Here is a 24,235-nt window from a genome sequence, read left to right as displayed (position 1 = left end):
ATGCCTAAATTACATTTGACTTGCCTGAGTCTTCTGAAGGGACAGAATATTTAACTTTTGCTAGCTCCACAATAAGGGAAACTTCACTTAAAATTAGTTAAAAAATAACTTTTTGTTCTAAATTATAAAATGTTTTAGTGGTCTAACTGTCAGAGGGGAAATATAATGGCCAACTTGAAAAACTTAGTATAGTTCATGCAAAAACATAGTATACTTTATGTATTACAGGCTTTTTTTTCAAAAGGTTTCAACACACTGAGACAGACTGAAAACCGAAGTTCAGTTTTTCCTATATAACTTTCATATTTCTAGTAACAGAAATGGTGATATTTCTGCATAGCACTCACCATCAATAGGCTGCTTGGAAATGCCAGCTGTAATTAAAATACTTGGATATAGGAAAACACTTGAGTGTTAGCATGATTGAGCAAAAATAACTTAAGTAAGTAGCACTGCTATTTATATAGTCTTTTGGTGCAGAAACCTCTTTACAAAAATTATCTTAAAACATAATTACTTTGAAAAAACTTTTAGCAATTACCATAACTTAAATAAATCTTTTTTTTCTAACACATTGTAGAATTTTCATTTCTAAATAAATGAATTGATAATATGCCAATTGAACATTCTAGCAATACAGTCTTTTATTCATTAGCAAATTGATTAATTAATTCCTTAAGGCTCATTTTAAACTCTAATTCCTGCGCTTTTCAGACCAAATTGAATTTTCTGACAAATTAACTTTGAAGATGACAAATTTTGATTCCGTAGCATTCATTTGAAGACTAAAAGGTTTGGAATAAAATATGTCACAGAACGCAGAATTACTTTATGTGACACTCAGCGCGGGGGAGCGGCATTCTCTTTGGGCACGCTGGGCGTATGAATTCTTGCTCGTGCAGTCAGTGTTAACCAAACCAGCCTCTGTAATGCCCCTGGGGCAGGGGCTGGGGGTCTGCAAGTGCAGTCACCCACTGCTTCCCACCCGGTGCAGAGAATTTTCCCCCTATAGGCTTTATTGCTATTTCCCCCTTAGCAATACATGAGCTTCATTTCTCTCCTCCTTTGGGTAGTAGCTACTTCTTTGGGTCGACTTCATACTCTAGCCAAGGAGATTTTAAATGCATCAGAACAGGTTAGCATTTTACACTTAAATTGAACTCCCTGCAGACTCTTTGGCCTACTTCCGTGGCATAAATTAGCAGTAAAGCTGTTGAATTTAACTCCAGAAGATCTTAAAATTGCCCGATGAATCCTCAAGTAACATAGATACTTCATGTGGCAAATGCATCCTTGAATTCCAGTAATAACCAGTCATTTGGAATGGCTCTTCAGGCAGCTGAGAGGCTTTAATCACCCCGGACTTGTGGGTGAATTGTCCCATTTCCCTGTGTCAGATAGTGACATAAAACTATTTTTCATAATCTGTTTTCATCTGCAAAAGGATCCATTGCTCGCCCATTGTACACGCCTCTAAGAAGTAAAGTACAAGGAAGAATCACATGCGATGCTAGACATTTCTAGCGTATTGGGGTGCTTAAAAAACTTACATGGGGAATTAATTAAGAAGCCACATTTATTTTTCTCTCTTGAAAAGCCCCCAAAAAACAAAACCCCCAAACCTTAGCTTTTCCCACTGCTTGTTAAGTGCAGCTGCAATTTGAAGAGATTTGGTTGTGCATTTAATGTCTGTAAAATGCAGTAGAAACACTTCTTTTGTCCTTGATTGTTTTTGCTGCTTTTTCTGTGGAACATAATGACCTCTCAATACTTCTTTTCTATGATAAGCATCTGTTTAAACTGATCATAGCACTCTTAAAATAGAGTGAGAATGAGAAGATCTTTTGAGCTAGAGAGTGGTGCAGGAAGTGCCATTTAAACCAAAGTGATTAGGAGAAGAGCAAAGGAATTCAAGCAGGTTAACCTGAAAAACGGTTTGAAAAATGTTTAAAGGCATTTTAAGTATCAGAAAGCGAGGGAAAGGATGTTTGAGGATTCAGATTCATATGTGGACAGAAACATTTATTGACTGAAAGGACTGCTCTGCAAATGAAACATATACACATTCAAGAGCAGGTAAGTTGACTGTCTCAGAATCTAGCATGTGATGTCATTAAAGATACCAAAAAAGTTATTTCAGTAGTTTTACATTATCTTCCTCAGGTAACTAACTCTGTTCCTTCAGCTTTTTCTAGTTCTTCTCATACAAGCAGTTCAAGAGCTCCATCTTTGGGTGTAAATTATTATTGTAAAAAAAAAATATACGACTTGCCTCTTCTGCTTAGTGCCTAAACATCCCATAAAAAGCGTTGTCAGTTTGCAGTGCTTGACTTAACTTTTCTAGATACGTAGCGATCATGTGGACTGTTAATAGTGGCAGAATTTAAAAGCAGGCTGTGTTTCAGGTAGGATTTATAAATGGATATAAATCAGTATGCTTTTATTGAAATAAAAGCACCTGCTGATATTTGCCCATGGGGAATCAGATCATGTTCTTTTGTGAGCTGAATTTTAGTGAAAACTTAGTTTAGTTTTTGCCAATGTAGCAGAATTCAGGAAGACAGTATAAACATTCCAGTGAGAAAATTTTAATCTACTTTGTTTTTTAACAAAAACTCCTCTAACCTTTCTTGGAGGTCTTTGGAGAAAATGAAGTTAATTAAAATTTTTTTGCTCCTCAAAAAACTTGGAAAGTGGTACTTAGCGAAGAAATATTATGAAGTAAATTAAACCGTTAATCGCAGTAATCCATCATATATGAGACTACTCATGATGATCTTCTCTTGATTTTTTTTTTTTCTCCAGCAAGGTTTTATTTCTTCCTGATCCCTAAGTTTTTTGAATAGAATATTCTGCTTATATTCTCAAAGAATGAGTATAGGCAGTTCTTTTAACTTACCTTGATTATCTCTACGTGCCAGCTAGAGAGCCTGCCTTGCTTCTGTTTTCTATAGCAACACTGTATGGTAGAGGGGTAGAATTACCAGCTTTATAATAGATGGGGTGAATCGATAATTTCCTGTTATTGCTCAAATCAAAGTAAATCAAAACATCTTTCTTGTGCCTCAACAAATGCCTTAATCTAAAATGAGTTTACCTGACTATTTATTGCCTGGTGACTGTTGAAACTAAGTTAGCAGCAAGCACTGATTTGGTGCCACATAACTATTTAGCCCATCTTTGTAAAATAGTGGCTCCTAATTACATGTTCGGTATTTTATTGCCATTTTTTGTGTTCAAGACTTTAGAGTCCTATGTTATTTACTTTCTTTCACAGATTTCTAAAGAACTAGAAACCACAAGCATACCTTAATTTACAGTAACCCATGTTCTTTCCAAACGGGAGGTGGAGACAAAGAACGCAAAATGTTGAGATGTCTGCTAGACACTGGTCTCTTTCTGCTGCCTTAAATTCTGTGTATCTGGAAAATCTGTAAAAGAAACTCAGATCTGACTTGCACGAGAACGTCCACCTGACACTGCCCACTGAAAGATCCTTCTTCACAGTTTTCTTTTGGAAGCCTTGTGTGCCTTGTAAAGCTTTTCAATTGTTATGAAAGTTTTTGAAATCTCTATTTAAAATAGAAGAAATGCAAATTAAAGTAGCCATAAAACCCCTTGTATTTTAATTTCATGGGGAAATTAGGAAAATCACAATAATATCAAAACCCAAGCTCATTACTTCGTTAATGGTCAGTATACAGATTGATTGACATCCTGATGGTGTGCATGATAACAACGCAGTTAAGTTTTATCCCCATTTTGGACAGCACCTAACCACACTATCCTCATTATGGACAGCCTTAATTTAAATCATGATAGTTCTTTTGTAAAACTTACAAATATAGTTAAAGCTAAGCCTAAACTTAAGTGTTGTTCAGAATGCTTTTCTATATCAAACTTTGGTAATTTCTTTTTGTTGCCTTTGTGAGGAACAGGCCTTGCATAAGACATTAGACAGTTACTATATCTGTTGAAGAACAAGTCTAATAAAGGGTTTAGATTGCCTGAAGTATGCTGTTGGCTTTTTCAGAGAAATTGTGTTGTATTAATGTCACTGTTTTATCTTTTAACAGTTCAACCCTCACAGGGATTTTTAAGAAGTGCAGGGCCAAGACACAATAGCTTAAAAATAGTGGGATCCATCATATTTCCAGGTACTTTTCTTTAAACATAATGTAACAAATTTCAATTAAAATATACCAGTTTTTTTTTTACCACAGAAATGCCCTTCTCCATCATATTACTTGTTGTTTAATTGTTTTAAATGTTTTGATTATTTACAATTCTGAACTGACATGTATATTTAATAATAGGTCATAAAAGCACATATTTCTACCATTGAAATGTATTTTTATTATAGTCATTTTATAATTTTATGAGACCAAGATAGATAATTATTTTCCATAATTGTTATAAAAATAACAATGTTCTTCGTATTCTTCATCCTGGCTGTAAGGCTTTTGCCCTGAAATACTTCTTTCTTCCACTGTATGCATTCCCACTTCATTTTACTTTTTCTGTGCACAGAACCTGAGACTTGAAACTTATGTTATGTTACAATAAAAATGAAGAAGTATTAAGAATTAATTGTTCATTAAATTAAATCCATCTAACTCCAGAATATAGTATAATCACTCTTTTCTTAATAAATTAAACAATTATTGGAAAATATGAAAATTAGATTAAAGAGGCAGTTCCTCATGCCATATGCTTATTTGTGTTGCTGTCTCTGTAATGCACATTGCCTGATTTTAATAAGGCTCTTCCCCGTAGTTTTCTCTATCTGTGTTTTACAGTTACAGCTTTACTAGTAGCATACCAAGAAATTATGAGCTCTAGTCAGTATAAAATACATAAAAAAGTAACAAAAAACCCCACCACCACCAACAAAACATTTTTCTACTGTGAGTATGAGAATAGTAATATGTTTGTTTCAACAGGGCTATTACTGTATAAGAAAGAAGAAAAAAACTGAGACAAAACAAAGTCCAGTTCTAGAAAATGTAGATTGGACTTTGCAGGACATTCCTCCAAACTTGACTATCATACAGGAAGTTAACACAAGTAATTTTTTCAGACCGAGCCATACAAAAAAAAGCAGAATAACTTTTGTCAGACAGGGAGATCAAACAAACTTCCAATTGGGAATTTAGCGATGAAGTGTCTTTAGACAAATACTTTTTTTTTTTTTCCCTTTTTTGAAAAGCAAACTTCTGTGTCTATTTCTTCAGATTCAGGAAAGAACTTCTGGATGGAGAAAAAGCTATCCTTAATGGAGGCAGTTGCCTGGTGATTATAGCGCTCAAATGTAAATTGAGAAATACATTTTCAAACTGGTGGTTAAAACGTTGAAAATTCTTGTTCTCACTCAATGCAAATGTAGACAAACTCAGAAACCTGTGTATTTTTTTTCCTCTCTGTGAGTTCCACCTACAGAAAGTATAGTCCTTTAATTTCCCACCTGTTTCTTTCATCATACTGCTGGCAGTTAGGAAACATGCATAGTTTCTGGAATATTTTCCTAATTTCTGTTCCTTTCTCATATCTGGAACAAACATGTCAAAAACAAATGAAAGCAAGCCTTTCAAAGGTAAACAAAATAAAATGTACTGTAAGGCAAAGCATTTTTCATGTATTTAGAGCTAGAAAAATTAGCTTCTGCTCTCCCTCTCCCTCTCCGATTCCCTCTCCTTCTCCATCTCCTTCCTCCATCCTTCCCTCTTTTTCCACTATTGCATTTAAATTCCAGATGGAGAAAGGGTCAAGTTTCTTCTATTTGAACTAGCACCAGAACGAAAGACAATATATTAGTATCAGGGAGATGTTGTACTATAGCTGGGCAGCAACATACTGGATAATCAAACTTACCTGACTGAGATAACATCTTTGTACCTGTACCTCTGGCTAGCTCTTGGAGTTCTGCGCCTGTTTTTTAAACAAGTTCAGCAGTGTGAATACCCACAAATAATCTCCAAAACTTTTGTTGTATAAGGAGAATGTAAAAGATTACATTTTTTGATGTTGTTTTGGAGGTGCAGATTCTTAGATGTATTAGCTTTTGTCAAAAGGTAAAAGGTTTCTGGAAAATAATTTCTTGTTAAAGGTTTCTGATAGTAGCTTATGTTATGAAATTATTTAAAGATTAATATTAAAGATTAATATTAAATAGTATTTTTCTGAGTGGTCTGAAGATTTCATCCTTTTTGTCTAGTTTTTCTGTCTTCTGATTCTGACTTAGGTCTGTAAACTTGGCTATAATGTGACTGCAAAAGGGAAATTTGAAAGTTAGGAAGCAAGATTAAAATGTTTTTCTTAACACTGTTTCTAAACCATTTTGTATGAATAAAGACTGTTTACACCTTCCCTTTGATACCCATTGTGAGTACATGTGACTTGGCTCCAGTGTTGCTATGAGATACTTGGCATTATCTCGTATTTTGAGTTTTGACTACCAAAATGTGGTTAAATACAGTGCTACACTGTTCAAATCCTGAACTGTGGAAATACCTGACATAAATGCTCTTTTTTTTGATCAGTTTCTAAAGTGATCTATTTCTATTTTTATAACAGAAAGAGTATGAGCAACTAAGAAAAAAAACAAAGAACTTTAATTAAAAATATAAGATTTATTTTAAAAGCAAGAAGACTAAATTTATATCTGGTAGATATTTTATCAGTCATTGTTTTCTATCAGATCCCCTGCTGCTATATTGTTCCTACAACATATGTTTACAAAGCTGTCATGGAAATTTACAGTGGTGGGGAAAAAATTTACCATTTGGCAAGTCACAGTAATAATGACACCACAATTTTGTTACTTTTTATTATGGATATATAAATATTTTTTAGATTGCTATAAGACAAAGCAAAACGAACATGAGGAAATCAAAAACAAAATACAAGGTGGGAGAGATACGCAATCTGTATAATTTTTCTGCAGTATGTTAGTAAATTTTGAGAAAAAGTATTAAGGATTTACAATGAAAAATGCTCACCACACCTGCAATTGCATTGATATGTAGAGTTCATATTAATTTACATGCTTCTGGGTTAAAAACTGAAATTGCACCTGTAAATGACATTTATTTCCATGATATGCTATTGGAAATTAAAAAGATATTCTTCTGTTTTCTGCAACAGAAGCTACTGTAACAAATGAATTATTAGCTGGGATGGATATACCTCCTGTTCTTAAGACTATCAAAATTCTAAATTTATTTTTTTCTATATTAAATGTTAATATCTAAGTCTGTATTCTGTTTAAGCAACTTAATGTTGTGAATGTAAGTGGCTTTTCATTCTTCAATGAAAGGAAACAACCATACTTGAAGGGGAGAGAAAACTGGTGCCATCGCTGCCACTTGCCATAATGGAAAAGTGGAAACTGTTTTTCTGAACGTTAATCCCTTCCTGCAACAAATAGCTAAACTGCTTTCCACCTGCGGGGAATCTGAAATAGTCAGTGGTAAAATAGCAGTAATTTGTTTATTTGATTCTGTTTCACTTATTAGTCAGATTCTCTAAACCACAGTGGAGAAAATGGTGGTGGTTTTATACTAACTGTAGCTTTTCAATGGCTTTAGGATAGCTTGATACATTCAAGTTCAGAATACTATAGAGCATAAATATCTAGCATCCCATGCTTCTGAAGAACACAAATGCTTTGCAGAATGTCAGTAGGAAGGGATAAAACAAATTGTACACTGAAATCATGTATATTATGGGAGTGATTATGACCACACTGATCTTGAAATTTTTAGCAGCAATTAAAGATCTGGAAGCACCTGTACACTGCAAATCTCAGGCGACATGCACACCTGCTTTACTGGGGGAAAAGACTAAGTGCATCCTTACTTTACTCAGTTTTCTTCCTAAATTGTCATCTCTGAATTGAAAAATAGCTCACCATTTATTGAGGTACAGCACTAAAACCTTTTTTTTTTTTTTTTTTAGTACATAAACATATATATATATATATATATGTATGTAGCGCATTGGTAAAAGGCAATTGAGAATAGAAAGTAAACAGCAAGCTTCCAAGTCTGAGAGTTCTGGATTAACATGCTGCATCTCTACTCTCTCCATGTGTGTGTTAGACACCAAGTGAGACAGTAAACTGCAGAAGCCCATGCTTATGAGAGCCTGCTAAGAGACATACTCCACTCAGGAGGATGTTACAGTGCACTGTGGTTCTTGTTTACACAACTATATGAACCTAGAGCTAGAAATAATTATCTTAATGTTATTGTCTGGAGGGAAAAAAAAAAAAAAAAAGCTGCTCTCTATTTTTGTATATTATTTTGATGTAGATATAACAGGACCAGTGCCAAAATTAGAACTCCATTCAAGATCATCTGTGAACTACTGTGTTAAAATTGTATAGCTCACTGTTAGGATAGCATTGGTAAATATCTGATGCTAATGATAAACTTCTTTCAGTGAAAGTTTATGTCAAGCTGGATCACAACAGTCCACGTATTTTATGTGTTACAAATCATTTGAGAAACTCAGAATTGATTGATCCGATATTCCGGTGGAATGGACCAAGTGGTTATCTTTCTTCGGGTAAGTTCTTATGTTCTTACGTGGCCCCCTGCACCCTCTCTCTTCTCTTCCTCTTCACCTGGAAAGAAGCATGATGTCTACAAAAGTGGGAATGTAAATGGAGGAGACCTAACTGAGGATACTTGGTGCTTGTATGTGTATGATACATTAACTTTCTATTTTCAGAATTCAGGATAACCAAAATAAAACAGATCTGCAGATCTCTGTAGAAGATGTTGCCTTCTCTAAAGAGTACAAGGCAGAGCAGGGCATGCTGGATACAACAGATGCTGTGGAAGACATCCTTTACTGCCTTGAGAGACAGCTGGGAGTGTTCTGTAAGGACATAGCAATAGGGCCATGGCCTGTGAGACTGAGCCCGACCTCCTGCTCAATGACAGGCTGCCTTCAGATATGAAGTTGCTTATGGGCTTGACCTCTATCCGTGGAGACTTTTGTCCTTCCTGTGCAACTTGTTCCATTTTTTCTTATTTTCACTCATAATTTCCTGTATTGCAACTTGTCATCATTGCTGCTTATCCTTTTGTGATGTACCTCTTAAAAGGTACAGCTTATTTTTCTTGTAACTCCTCTTAGGTGGTGAAGCACTGCAATTGCCTTCTTATACTTCTCTAGGATAAAAATCCCAGTTTCCTCTGCCTCTTGTCCTCTAATTCCTTAACAATGTCCTGGTCTTTCTGCTTGACTTGCTCCACTTTGTTAGTATCTGTCTTGTCTTGAGGAGTCCAAACAAGATAGTGTTCGGTAGTGCCCAAATAAGTGCTGAGTAGGGAGAGAATAATCACTTAATTTAAACTGCTGATTATACTCTTGCTGATGCATCTAATGAAGTCATTGTCCTAATCTGCTAGTATGGCATGAAAACTACTAATCACTGTTTCTCCATGGAGTGTGCTGGGCTACTTGTACATTTACTGCTTTTCTCACATAATAATGATTCCTTAGAGGTTATGACCTGGTCTGAGTTATGTTTTTTATTTCCTTCCATATATATCTCATTTATTCTTTAGTACAAATTCCATACCTGTAGTTTTAAAGTATATTGTACATTATGATGAATTTATAAATCTGTTTAATCTCCTAGCTTAGTTTATTGTTTAGGTTATGAACTATTCACTCTTTTACAATGGCAGTGCTACCAAATCCTGTTTGCTTTCCTGTTAGTCTATATTGGTGTCTATCAGAACTCTGTCCTTGTTTTTCGTATGTTTTCAAGTAACTTTTCGTGTTACACAATCTGAAGTACCATTTGTACCATATTGTTCATTCTTAATCCTCTACATGCCAGCCCTCATAGTTGAGCATTTCACATTTTGTAACATCTGATACTACACTGTGTTTTTGCTCTGAATATGACAATGGGCTTAGCCTTCAGTATTAATTTCTAGCATTCTTTTTCTCAGTGAGGTATAGATGTTTTTGCTTATAATTACGCCTGTGGTCTATGTCATTTTAAGTGGAACTGTCCATCTCCCTTGGGATAGATATATCCTGGTTAGCTGTGTCCTGCATTGTAAATGATATATCTTGATGCCCAGTCTGTGATGCATGGCAGACACAGTATCAGGTATATTGTCGTGTATAAGTACTGAGCTTACTGTCTCTGACCAGAGGGCAGCCTCCTGATTCACAATTAACAAAAATTGCCCTTTTGACTCCTTTGGCTTACCCAAACCACAATTTCAACAGCATTAACTATGTAGAAAATGTTTAAACCATGGAAACCTCAGATTTTCATTGGACAGATTTAAATCTCTTTCTGCAGATTGCTTCAGTAATATCCCAAGTTGCTGTGCCAACCCTGGTTGACTAGTAAAAATGTCACAGTGACAGGGGTTCTCAGCTCAGCAGAAACTTTAGGTGTACTAGAATCAGCAGCAGGAGGGCAAAAAACATTTCTATAAGAGAAGAAAACTTGTGTTTTCCTGACATAGCTTTCTATAGAGGTGGGAGAGGTTTTAGAAAAAAAGTGTTTAAAAAAGGATAATGAGAGAACTTAGCCTTCAGCCACCACAATTTTGGGTAAATGTCACAAAGACAGTTCTTAGTCTCCTAGGAATGTCACATTCATTTTCTTTCAATTCAAGGAAAGTTTAAACAGACAAAAAGCTATCTTCACTTTCTAGCTTATGAAGTGTTTGTTGTATAAAATAATTTGATTGCTTGGATGCCTTTTAGAATAGGTCCAATCCCACTAAGTGGTGAAAATTATATGGGTTTTGGTGTGACTAGTTAGTCTTCTAGTATCTAGCATAGTGAATGTCCATAATAGTAGGAAATTAGGATTCATAAACATTGCATGACATTTTATTTCATAATTTTTCAGTGTGTCCACAGAAAAGTGGGAATATGGAATTGTGAATCCAGTCTTAGGAAAGACTAACAAAATCATGCTTTTCAGAATGCTTCAAAATAAATACAATTATTTAAGCATAAAATCTGCAGGCAGAGAGCCTATTTTTCATTGTACTAACTGTCATAGTTAGAAAAATTCTAACTAAAAGATTCTTTTTCAGGCAGACAAGCCCTTGACACACACCCTAAGAAGGTGTTTTGTGCCCCAAAAGTTTGTCTGACTATATAAATCGAACATCATGACTACAATAAAAAACTCACAAAGAGCAGTAAACACTCTTTTTTTTCTGTGGCCATTAACAAACAGTTCTATTTTTTGAACAAGTCGCTTTGGTCACAGATAGTTCTAGTCTAGTTATGTGTTGTTGAAACAGTAATGAAAAATTAAATACTACATGATGTGTAATTTAAAATCATTACAATTTTAAAATTAACATGCTTTTTTTTTTTCAATTAGTATAGTGACTCCTCTGTATTAAGATCTGGAAATTGTACTTTGAAGTTTTTAAACATCAGCTGTTGGGCTGGCTGACATTAAGAGTATTTCAAAATACACTTTAAGTGGATAAAAAGATTAAAAATAATTGCTTCTTATGTTCTGCATCCTAAAGTTTCACTGCATAAAACATCACTTTTGGTGGTGTCCTGAACAATTAAATAGAACAGAAAAGATGAGGAAGCATCTCATTCTTAGACTATTTGCCAATGCAAATTAGCACTGAAAGCTTGTTCTAGTTTCGTGAAAATGAACCTAGGAATTTGGACTTAAAGGACAGTTTTTTATACGCATTGCTACCTAATGTACTCAAAGAAGTTTGGGAAGACTGCGACTATGTCCTTTGACAGGCCAAAAAAAAAGTAAAAAAAAAAGTGTGTACTGTGGTTTTGTAAAACAGAGAACGTCAAAAGCATCCCCCCCCCAAAAAAACACAAAAGCAAAAACAACAAAAACAAACAAACAAACAAACAAAACCACAGGCTTTTGATTTTGTGATCCAATAGGAGATCCTCTACACACAGACATACAATTAAAATAATTAACGATTAATATTTTAAAAATCTTTTTTTTTTTTTCTGTTATGGGAAGCATTCATTGTTCAAGGTACAATAAAATTCTAAAATAAAATCAGTGAAGACTTCTAAGAAGTCTTTACTATTTCTGCTGATGCATTTTCAAAAAATACTTGTGACCAAATCTCTTCACTGAATTTCCAAACTTTGTCTTTTGTGGACTTCTTGTAGTCTTTTTAATTTAGTAATAGATTTTGTAAGTATAGTAAAACTGTGATATATCTTAAAAGTGCTCCTGCTATCCAGTCAATTAAAGGTGATGCTGCTTTTGGCCCACACAGGGCAGGTGAACATGCCAATAATTAGAACTACAGTTCTTAAATCTGTGATGGTTTTCTGACAATGTTAATCTGTTATCTATTTCAGCCTACAGTAGCAAATGTTATCCTAGTTTAGAGACACATCAACTACATCCTGAGTAATTCACCAGAGGATTAAAAACCTCTTCATCACCCAAAAAAATGAAAGACAGTGTCTCATTAGTGTGAAAACCTAATATGGAATCCCAAACCTTTCGTGTCAAAGAATTTGCACTTCCAGTCTTTTTAATAGTACTCTTTTTTTTTTACCAGTGCTTAAATTTTATTTTAAACACAGTTATATATGTGGCAAAACTAAGTTGATTAAAAGCTTAAATAGATTCTTGAGGAACGAAGTTGTCCCACAGCCTGCTGCCAAGTGTGTAAAAAGATCAGGGTTGCATTTTTTTTCTTTTTCTCTCTCTCACTTTTTTTTTTTTTTTTTTTTTTACCTCAGTATCTTTCTTAACATTGCATCCCAGGAAAATCAGTGTGCATCCACACTAACATGTTAGTTTGAACAGGAATGTGGCTTTGAAGTGAATTGCTTGACCCTACCCTCTTACATTTTGTTTGGATTGTGGACTGGTGGTTGATTGCACAGACTGTATTCCTTTTGGATGAAGCTAATTGGAAAGGTTTGCTTTGAGTGATAACGCGTGGTCAGTTTGTAAAATCAGAGTAGGACTGATCTGAAGCAAAAAAGCTAAGATGTCTGTAGTATAGATCTCAAGTCCTTAGCATTGATTTTTTCAGTCTAAAAATATGTTTTTCATACCACACTAATTCCATGCACTAGACAAAGGTCTAAGTTATTCAGGATACTAAATATAGTGGTTTTGTTTGTTTGTTTGTTTGTTTGTCTGTTTGTTTTTTACTCCAAAAATAGAACAAAAAATCCATTCTCAAAGTATTTTATTAAAGTGAGTATTTTACCTTTAAGTCTATTCTAATCTGCTCTAATCCCAAGGTTTACTTTGATAGCTGCCAGCAAGATAGGCTGCATGCTACTATTTGAGAAACCCTTATCTGTATTGGCACTACCTGAGGACTCTTAAGTCAGGAAAGGGCTCATCAGCTGTCATCATGTAACCTACAAGCCGACTACATAGGACAAGTGCATGGCTCAACATCAGTACCCAAAGTCTGACCTCAAATATTGCTTTTCTTTTTCCTTAAAAAATTATAAAAGCCATGTTTGTAATATGCCCTTTAAAGTAGGATTCCACTTCTTCTCTGTCTTGAGCTAAGGAGTGGTGTTTAGACTTAGGCCACTATAACAGTGCATATCTTTCCGTACAGAAGGATTATTCTACAATCTTAAGCATACATTATTCTAATTTTGGCATATAAATACGATGTTTTTTTGGAATGTCTGTCATACACTACTTGCCTAACTTGAACTTCCTGTCCTGCTTACTTACTTTCAAGTTTACTGCATGCTAAACATTGCCAGCTGGTAATTAGTTGATTGGTTGAGACTGAAGACTGAGAGGCTACTACTCCCTTTAACTATATAAAGGTAAAATTACTAAAAAAAAACCAAACAACAAAAAAAAAACGACAACAAAAAACACCTTTATTTGACCGCTTTGTCTTTTTTTTTTTTTTTTTTCTTTAATCTGGGAGTTTTTTGCTCTTGGAAGTGGATATTGTAGAGAATATAATAGATGCTGTAGGTCAAATAAAAACAGGTTTCTAGGACTGCTTCATGAACCAATACTTAAAAACACAGTAGCAATAAGGAATATTTGTGTAAAGCTGAAGTAAGTGACACCCTCAAAGCTTCAGTTTCTGATTCCCGTGCCTTCAGCTGAATCCATATTATTATACAGTTTAAAAGTAAATAACCATTTGGACTGTTACTTTCTGCATTTTCTCATCATGACAGCTAAAGTTATTTTATTACTATGTTTACTAGAAAATAGCAGTGTGCAAATATCACCAACGGGAACTTTAATATTGAGACGCTTCAAATCTCATCTGAGTGGAGTTTACAATTGTTCTCTTCTTTATAAGTTAACAGCAACGCAACCTGATAAAAAACTCATATTAAAATATCTTATTTATGGTAAGTTATCAACCTTGGTAAGTGTGCTTTTACATTGAAAAAGATTTTATTTTAAAATGTGTTGCTATTTATAAATAAGTAGTGCTTACTTAGAACTTGGGGAGGTAAAGACATTCTGTTTCTTTGGATAAACTGTTTTTATTAGCATTTGCTACCAAGCGGTTCATTTAATGACATATACAGAGCCTTACATGAAGCTCACTGGTGTACTGAGAAATTTATGAACACAGTTCTTTTTAAAAAAGAAACATAAAACATAATGAAATGCAACAAATTGAACAGGCAGTAATCCTTAACGACATAAAAATACTCTGATTTTAAATTGAAATATTCTTTAGGAGATTAACTTTAGCACAGACATATGGATTTATTTCACACCAGATTAATGCCTTAATTATTACCCGATTGTGTTTTTAAAATATAAAGTATGTATCATTTAATTATATAATATTTGTAGCTCATTCTTTCTTGTTCTGATTACATAGTTGTCTGTCAGGAGGTAAAATCTTTGATGAAGTCAAAGTGAAATATTATAAAGGCAATGTCATTCATTACTAGCTCTCTCTTTCTTCCCTAAAGTATAGAAATTTATTCTTGTGGAGATGTAGGCAAGAGTTCCTATTGCCTTAAACAGAATGGCGTCTGATCTTAAATTTGAAATGCATACCAGTGCTCATTTAAAGGCTTGGTAGAGCACAATAACCTAAATTAACCTCCAATGTAAAATAATTTGAGTTTGGCCTCAGTAGCCTTAATGTAGAATACCTATGTCTTTTAGCAATTAGCTTGCTTGATAGAATTGGATAGAAAGCAATTTATCTGAAGCAGTTTTGATGGAAAAGTTTACTGTTTTCAGTAATGCAGTCTTATATTTTTCAATAAGGATCCAATCTAAATATTAGCATACAAAACTCAAGTTTCATACAAATACAAAAAAGTCTAGAACATGCAGCAGCAAAGCAAAGGAAAAGGAGGACGCAAAAGCAAGTTGGAGGATCTTCTGAGCTGTCTTAATTGGATGTTCTGCAGCTATCCTACTATTTGAAGGGATTCTGTAGGAAAGCTGGGGAGGGACTCTTTGTCAGGGAGTGTAGCGATAGGAGAAGGAGTAATGGCTTTTAACTAAAAGAGGGGAGATGTAGATTAGATGTAAGGAAGGAATTCTTCATGATGAAGGTGATGACACACTGGAACAGATTGCCCAGAGAGGCTGTGGATGCCTCATTCCTGGAAGTGTTCAAGGCCAGGTTGGATGGGGCTTTGGGCAACCTGATCTGGTGGGTGGCATCCCTGCCCATGGCAGTGGGATTGGAACTAGATGATCCTTAAGGTCCCTTCCAACCCAAGCCATCCTGTGATTTTCTCTTTTCTTTCGGCTGGTTTGGTTTCTCTTCCTCCATTCTTTCTTCCTTGCACCTCTCCCTGCTTTCTTATTTCTATGATTCTACCCGCACCTTGACCTCTCTTCTTCATTCTTTCACTCCTGTTTTTAATATAACAACTTAGCATTTTGTTCTGTTGGTCTTAAGGTTTGTGTAAGTAGAGTGGTTACCATGAATAAAATATGCATTTTATGGTACATCAATATATTTGTAAAAGATGTCCAGGTATGCATTTAGCTTCACAGTAAAGTTGAAATAACTGATTCTTCCTTAAAAGTAAATTTCATACCTGTATGGTAGCTTGTTCAGGTACTTACATTGATAGAGAAGGAATTTCTGTTCAGTTTTTACTCCTTTTAATATACTTATGTGATAGCTGACTAAGAAATGTAAGATACGTTACTATAACTAATGATAATGGATGAGATGAAATACTGCACAACAAACTACTGGATATTTTGTAACATGCTTCTTAACCTTAACTTTCATATTCTTGATGCCTTTACTGTAGTTTCCTGTTGGTTTAAAAAAAAATTACAGTAATAAACAGTAAGACTTACCTATGGATATAATTAAGAATGTGGACTAGTATAACTCTCTCAAGTGTTTCTAAGTAGCCCAGTATATGTTATGTATCATTAAAAAATCTTTGGGAGTTCAAAGTAGGTTTTGCTTATAAATTAAGGATTTCAATTAATAATTTTATTTTCAAGTATATAAATTACTTTTCTTTCTTCTTCAGACATTTTCCTCATCATCTTTTGTATTTTTTTCCTGCAGCTTACTCTGATCCTCAATATTACTATGAATTGACAGTACGGTATCACGCAGCCCCCTGCAATAGTTTTTATAATATTTCTTTCGAGAAGGCCTTGATTCAGATACTAAACAAGCTTGTTGCTGAACTTTCTTGTGAGGTTATGTTAATTAAGTCAGAATGCCATCATGTAAAAATGCAGAGAGGAGGTCTACAGAATGAAATGTTCTTTACATTTTCAGGTAAAAATCTGCCTTACTTTTAAATAATGGTTAGATTTTTTTATAGCTAGTGGAATTTACTGCTTATATGCCAAAAGTATTGTAAGTATTTAAAACTAAAGTTTTTCGATTCTTCAAAGTATTGCATGTGAAATTGATGTCAATAGCAAAAAGATAGTTATGTACTCAAAAATATGTCTTTTACATTACTTCATAACAGCTTCAGAACTTTTTATGGTTCTGGATAGATCAATATGTTTTTTATTTTTTATCATAAAACTTTATCATATTCCTTAATGCACACTAACATGGGAAGAAAAGTGATACAGTGTATTCCATAACTCCCTAGATGACCTTCCTCTAGGCACCTATTATAGGTATATAAATCCTTCCATGGATGTGCTGTGGGGTTAAATGAGATGAATCTCAGTATCTTTCCTTCTTTAAGTGGCAATAATACAAGTGCAAAATTTAGTGTTGTTGTTTTTTTTTTTAAAACAAACAAACAAACAGTAGGAGTGTAAAGGAGATCCAGGTAAGAATAAGTTACCAAATATACTGGGTTGACTTTGGTATTTTCGGTTTCCTTTAGTCATGATTCAAAGCAAATAATTAGGTGGCTTAGAATCAGAATCACTGAATGGTTTGGGTTGAAAAGCACTTGAAAAATCCCTTCCCCGCCCCCACCGTGGGCAGGGACACCTCCCACCAGATCACATTGCCCAAAGCCCCATTGAACCTGGCCTTGAACACCTCCAGGGATGGGGCATCCACAGCTTCTCTGGGCAACCTGCTCCAGTGCCTCACGACTGGAGGTGGTAAATATTGTAAATAATTTTCTTATTATAGTAAATAATACGCATAGTAAATAATTTTCTCCTTACATCTAATTTTAATCTCCCCTCTTTTAGTTCAAAGCCATTACTTCTTGTGCTGTCGCTACACTCCGTAACAAAGAGCACCCCGCCACCCACCCCCCCCCACCCCGAGTTGGGGAGGGCAGATGTCACTAGATTATGGAATATTTAAGGCTTCTTACTGAGTGTCATTATATATTTTAATAATTATAAAATGTTATAACTGATATTTGAGTGTCTTTATACATAAATGACCTTACAGTGTGTTAGCTACTTATCATCCCTGCATAAAGTTCATGTATTAAAAATACATTTTCACTTTAATATAAACTTTTTTTATTGAGGTTTGTTTTCAGAATATTCCTTCCGAACACTGAAACCATATGAAAAGAAAGTCTCAGCTCCTTTATGCTGTGAATGAGGTCTGAAAGAACATGTGATGCAGTCCCTATATATGTGTAGTTCACTTGAATTACTTTATTTTATTAAAAGAGATCTCTAAAACCCGAAGAGATACAGTTGGTAATTGCTGAGCTGAATATATGTAAGAACATATGTAAAATTTTTGTGAGCTTACTCTAATTATTTCAACTCTAAAAAGGCTATTCTTTCATTGTTTTCATATATCGTATTAGATTAGTCACTATGTGGACTGCAGACATGCAGTTTGAGAAGATACCTTTCTGAAAAAGAATACCAATTGCATGTTTTCCACTTTCCACTTTACGATTTAAATTCCCTCAAAAATTAAATATAACTACTTACAAAAATAATGAAACTATTAGTTAGCTGTGTTTGTCTGAAGACTGTATTTGTAGTAAATAGCACTGACGTGAAGAGTGTAGCTAGTTTAGGTTAATTATTATTGAGATGACATAAGTGAGATTTAAACAATGTGCAAGCTTTATAGAATGTTTGCGCAATACTTTGAAACATTTCTACAATCAAGGAGGAGAAATTCTCCAGTTAGAGATTTTGGTGGATTTAAACTTTGATACAACCCAGTGGTAAACTACACATTCTTTATTAGCTTGAGGTATTAGCACTTTTTGATTTCTAAGCTGCTTTTGGCATTCAGAATTACTTCTGTGACAGAGGTAGGTAAAGCTTATAATATAAGGAGTGAAATTAACATGTTAACAGATAATTTTCTTCTTACTATGGCGGTTTAATCTAATGTGAGTTATGGAGAGTAGGCTAGCAGCTTCTAAACTATTTCTTGGGCCTTTACTGTAACATGTTAGTAATAGTCAGTTGACAAGGAACGTGGACCCATGCAAATGGATTACTAAAATGTAACTACAGTTTTCATTCAGTCTATACTTCAAGTTTTCCTTCTGTTCAATGTCCCATAGGGATTCCTATGAGGATGGACAGGGTTGAGTGGGTGAAGATATGGAATTAAGATGTGTGCAGGGGAGGAGACCAGTGGGGGGAATCTTTAAAACACTAGATATTGCTGTAGTTGTTCTTGAGATAAAACTTGAGTCCATTGTTTGGACAGTCAGAAGCTTGAACTGTTAGGGTTCCTGGCTGACTGTTTCAAAACTTGTCTTCATAAATGCATAATAATAGCTAAGTAATTAGGGAAGAAGTAGATTATTTCTTCTGAAATGATTCAGATACATATAATCTGGGAAGCATCTAGGATTACACATTTCCTTGCCATCAGAATTCACAAATAAATGGCAGTTCCCGTGAAATATTTAAGTATATGGAAAACTAGACATAGACATATTGATAATGTCTGGAAGAGGAAAGACTGTATGGTTTCTCTAAAATGTTGCAAGTCAGACATCTGAAATGTGGATGTGTTTCAACATTCTTGCATCAGAAATTACTAGAATTTTAAACCAGTAAAAAAAAAATGTTGATTTCATTTACTGTTCTTCTGTAAATAGATTGTATTTCGTTACAGTTACTTGCTTAGACAGAGAAGAAAACAACAGACTATGTCAGCAAAGTGCTTGTGATGCATCTCATAGATTAAACAAGGTACAGTAGATGGAGGAATAAAATGGCAACTAACATAATAAGCTACTCTAATAAAGTATAATATCAACATAAAATATGAAGCATAATTTGTTTAATGAAGAATCTATATAAAAGTTTTAGTGGATATAAATTTGGTTAAAATTGTCAATATTCTGTTGCCCTTGTGGCTAAGGCAGATCACACTATTGGTCTGTATTAAGTCTGTTAAACAGAGTATGAAAAGTAGCAAGACAATCAGGAACCTTTGAACATATGCTGTCTTATAAATACTGAACATGTTATTTGTAATGGAGTGCCTTTCCATAACTTCTTCAAAGTGATCTTATCACTAATCTGGTAAAATTTTAGCTGCTTGCAGATTTTATTCTAGTTTTTTTGTTTTGTTTTGTTTTGTTTTTTAAAGAATTTTGTCTCTTCCAGCAGTGAACCAGAAGCCAGTCTTTTGCTTACTAGGTTAACTGTTAATTCAGAGGTTCTTAATGGGGAAAGGAAAAAGAGAAAGGGAAGTACAGGAGGAAGATATGCCTTCTGCCATAGGAGGGTAAGGGAGCACCTCTCCTATGAAGACAGGCTGGGGGAGTTGGGGTTGTTCAGCCTGGAGAAGAGAAGGCTCCAGGGAGACACCATACCAGCCTTCCAGTACCTAAAGCGGGCCTACAGGAAAACGGGGAAGGGACTCTTTGTCAGGGAGTATAGTGATAGGACAAGGGGCAATGGCTTTAAACTAAAAGAGGGTAGGTTTATATTAGATATAAGGAAGAAATTCTTCACTCAGAGGGTGTTGAGGCACTGGAACAAGATGCCCAGGGAAACCGTGGATGAATGCCCCATCCCCGGAGGTGCTCAAGGCCAGGCTGGATGGGGCTTGGGCAATCTGGTCTGGTGGGAGGTGTCCCTGCCCATGGCGGGTGAGTTGGAACTGGCTGGTCTTTAAGGGCCCTTCTAATCCAAGCCATTCTATGGTTCTGTGGTTCTACGACAAGCAAAGAGAAAGGAGTTGGAAGGAAGGGCATGAAAAGGTGTTTGTTTGCTGAAGGTATCTTGGAGAGGAGAAATGAGTTGTTAGGAAACTAACAACTCATGCTGTGAGGAACCTGTTGGAACATAGGAGATAAACACTGATGTTGTCACACTGAGCTTCTGTGGCAGTACTTAGGCTGCTGCATCTTTGTACTGGCAGTCATTTTCCTGTGTCGTTTCCATATTTAGCTGCTCCATAACACCCATCCATAGAAATTTGATACTGGTTTCATGTCAGAAACATGCTGATGAAGTCCCCTACTGTTTATGGATTTAGGGTCTGATAGGTCATGTTTTCAAAGAAATGATGGGGTGGATAAAAGAGCTTTTTTATTTGCCCACATTTTGAAGAAAATTTTGCGGATCATGAGTATATTCACCTACAACGTGGATTAAAGTACTGTCGGAACATATAAAGGAGAGCTCAAGGCAATCTTGACCAGTGTTTTTCTGTGGCCTTCTTCTAAGCAAATCCTTCACAGTATGTCAATTATAGGTGCTCCCTCTATTCAGTATAGTGTTGATTTGAATGTTGTTCTGAAGCATCTCCCTCTTCCTCCCCATTGTCAAGAATATGCATGCAAATCGTCCTTTGGGATTCCACTAGAGGGGCAAGGGAGGCTAAAATATGCAGTCCTCGTTAAGCAGCTTTTTCCACTGGAAGAAAAAAAAAATGAATCTGTGGGGAAAGCTCATGGTCAAAGCTAATCTTTTTTGTGCAGACAAGAAGATCAAAATAAGACTGTATAAATAAATTTGGTTTTGCCTTTTTTGTAATCTGTGTGTGTACTGAACTTTGCAAGTCTATTAAAGTTTTTTCACTTTTTCTGTTTAGCTTTCTATATATATGATTAATCCCTGTATACAAATGAATTGCTGTCTGGACGTGAAACATTGAGACTTCTTACTTTGTCAGGTTGCTAATCAGTCTATTTTTTGTTACAGATTTTATATCATTTATTCAGTTTAAAAGTCACATTTTTAGTTTAACTACTATGAACTAAAATCTTTGATATTCCAATGTCATGCACCTAGTAAGAAAGTAAAAAAAAATGAGAGAAAATAAGGATTTTTTAAAAATACACATTTCTTTTGTCTAGGGAGTTGGAGTAGATGAGACATAACCGAGCTCTCTTGTATCCTAATATTTCTGTGACTCTATGCTGCTGGTTCTGCACTGATTGAAACAAATATTTATGCTATATAGGATTCTATTTGTGCAAATCTTTTTGAGTAACAGAATTATTCTTGTATGGTTATGTTTGATTGATTTAATAATCTCTTTATCTAACTCGGTTGCAGGAGACCTTTGGCATTTTTTTTTTAATTGAAGAGAGATATCTAATATGGATGGAAAGTATGAAATCTAATTGGACCTAAATACTAGTACTTGTGTAGGAAGGAAAGCTGCAAAACTATTGATGCTGAGCTACAGATGTTTAATGCTGGCAAAATTGCCATGGATTAGCTTTAAAAGTTGTATTTATATAATCCTGAAAACTTTTAGAGATATTGCATTAATTGATCAAGGTTTACCTAAATTAAAAACAATGTATTCAAGAATATCGGATTATCCTCGTTACCATTCCATCTACCTGCTGCAAACAAAGTAATATATAGTAACAATAGTAATATGTCCTTTAAATCCTAAATCTTACCCACATTCCTCAGTCTTTCTATTCTTGCCTCTTCGCATCAAAGACTCTGAAAAAATATTATTTGTTTCAATTTAGGCAAAATACCTCATAGAGAGATTTTTTAAGCAAGAAGTAGAAGTTAGGAAGAAGACTGCTAAACCATTGCCTGAAATATACTACATTGAAGGTACTCTGCAAATGGTGTGGATTGATCGCTGCTATCCAGGATATGGAATGAATGCTCTAAGACATCCAGGCTGTCCAGAGTGTTGTGGTAAGTGACAAATTCATTTATCATACAAACATTAAATACAGTTACAATGCTTTTTGCTCTGATTGAACAGAATATTTTGCTATGTAATTTTATAAAATTGTTCTGCCCAATTGTTTTGGGCTGCGATCCTGACAAGTCTGTCAAGGTAGCCAATACTGGGTCAGATTGGTACTTGGGTAAAACATTTGTAAAATCTTATGAATTTAGACTTTAAGACAGACTCACAATTTCTGTAGACTGATTTAAATTAAAAATAATTAAATTAATTTCAGACCTCTAGATACCAGTGGCTTTTTCTTTTCTTTTTTTTTTTTTTTTTTATGAGTTAGTGTAGAGAATCTGCAATCTTACAAGGTATGTTTCAAGTATTGTTTTTCAGGTCAGGCAAAGAAGACAATTACGTTTATCCTTAAATTTATAAAAGCAGAAATATTAGTTAATGCTTTAACGTAATTACAAACTTAAATGTTTTGTTCCAGATCTGAGATGTGGACATCTCAGTGAGAATAAAATAATGAATTAGTAAATATCTGTGATCCATTTGGTATAAAGAAAAGGGAGGACTGATTGAATTCTGTTGATTTTATTCATAGGAGTCCTCATATTAAAACAAGTGATAAACCTTTATCCTAGATGCTCAGGATCATTGTTTTGAAAAGTGGCTTTGCCAGATTACATTTCCCCTGGCAAAAGGTTATTCATATGATTCCCAGATATTGAGACTGAAGTCTCAAGGGAACATCGGAAGACAGACATGTAGAGAATAAATCTGTTGTCAGGCTTCTGACACGGATAATTCCCTACAGAGCTAGAAATAGTGAAAGAAACACTGGATTACATATCAAAGACAGTTTACAGTATGGACTACACTTTAAAAAGAAATATTAAGAACATGGAAGGAATTAGAAAACAGAAGGAGACAATTCTAAAATTGCAGGATATAGCAAATGCTTCCATGTGCTATTGTTTTTTCCAGTTTGTTGTCTTCATGAGAGAGACAAATTCTTAGCCCACTTATTCCAGAAAAAAAATATAAATATATATATATATGGAAGGGCAAGATATATATCAATTTAGTACATTTATTACAATACAAGGTCCTGTTGCACAAGGCACCATTGATTTCAAGGAAAGGTACATGAGAATCAATTTTAGAAAAGCATATCTTCTTTTTAGGATGATTTGTTATGTACAGACTGCAGTTTTGTTTTGGGCTTTCTAAGTCCATTCTTTCTTTAGTCCATACTAAACTAATTTATATTTCTTTTTTCTTCAAAATGGAATTTTTGTCCTATCTCTGATGGCCGTTTAACACCAGCAGTGAAAAATAAGTGTTTTCCTAGCTGACATCCTTTTTTATACCCCCCTGCACTAGACAGAAACATTACATAGCTCTACACCAATTTTAGCCCAAGAAGCTGATTCCTGTTCAGCTGGGATCATAACAGACGTATCTTTGGCTGATACAGAGGCAAGATTTCACATCTGAGGTACACAAGAATCTGAAACAGCCAGTCCTGAAACATGTCTACTTACTACTTCCCATAGCTGCAGATGTCATTCTACCAGCATACTCAAGCATATATTCTTTTCCTTTGTTGACCTCTTGGTAAAATTCATCTTTTCCTTTCCCAGAATCCAAAACACCCTATCATAGGCAATATAACTGAAAGGGTCCTCTGCTATTGACCAGTCTATCATTCTACCTCAAAGCAAGATACCAGCTTC

General features: G+C 34.8%; 1 protein-coding gene across 1 annotated transcript in view; it reads left to right on the top strand.

Annotated features, from left to right (window-relative positions):
* The window catches only part of ZPBP (zona pellucida binding protein), a 37,780-nt gene that overhangs the window by 1,581 nt on the left and 11,964 nt on the right, over positions 1–24,235 (top strand). The window contains exons 2-7 of the mRNA XM_080578960.1: positions 4,077–4,157; positions 8,443–8,568; positions 14,215–14,364; positions 16,527–16,745; positions 19,500–19,576; positions 22,330–22,507. Of these exons, the coding sequence (XP_080435086.1) occupies positions 4,077–4,157; positions 8,443–8,568; positions 14,215–14,364; positions 16,527–16,745; positions 19,500–19,576; positions 22,330–22,507 (831 nt within the window). The remainder of the gene's footprint in view (positions 1–4,076; positions 4,158–8,442; positions 8,569–14,214; positions 14,365–16,526; positions 16,746–19,499; positions 19,577–22,329; positions 22,508–24,235) is intronic.

Source organism: Anser brachyrhynchus (genome assembly GCF_964034855.1).
Source record: "Anser brachyrhynchus genome assembly, chromosome: 2".
Classification (NCBI taxonomy): domain Eukaryota; kingdom Metazoa; phylum Chordata; class Aves; order Anseriformes; family Anatidae; genus Anser; species Anser brachyrhynchus.
This window is presented reverse-complemented; position numbering and strand designations above follow the sequence as displayed.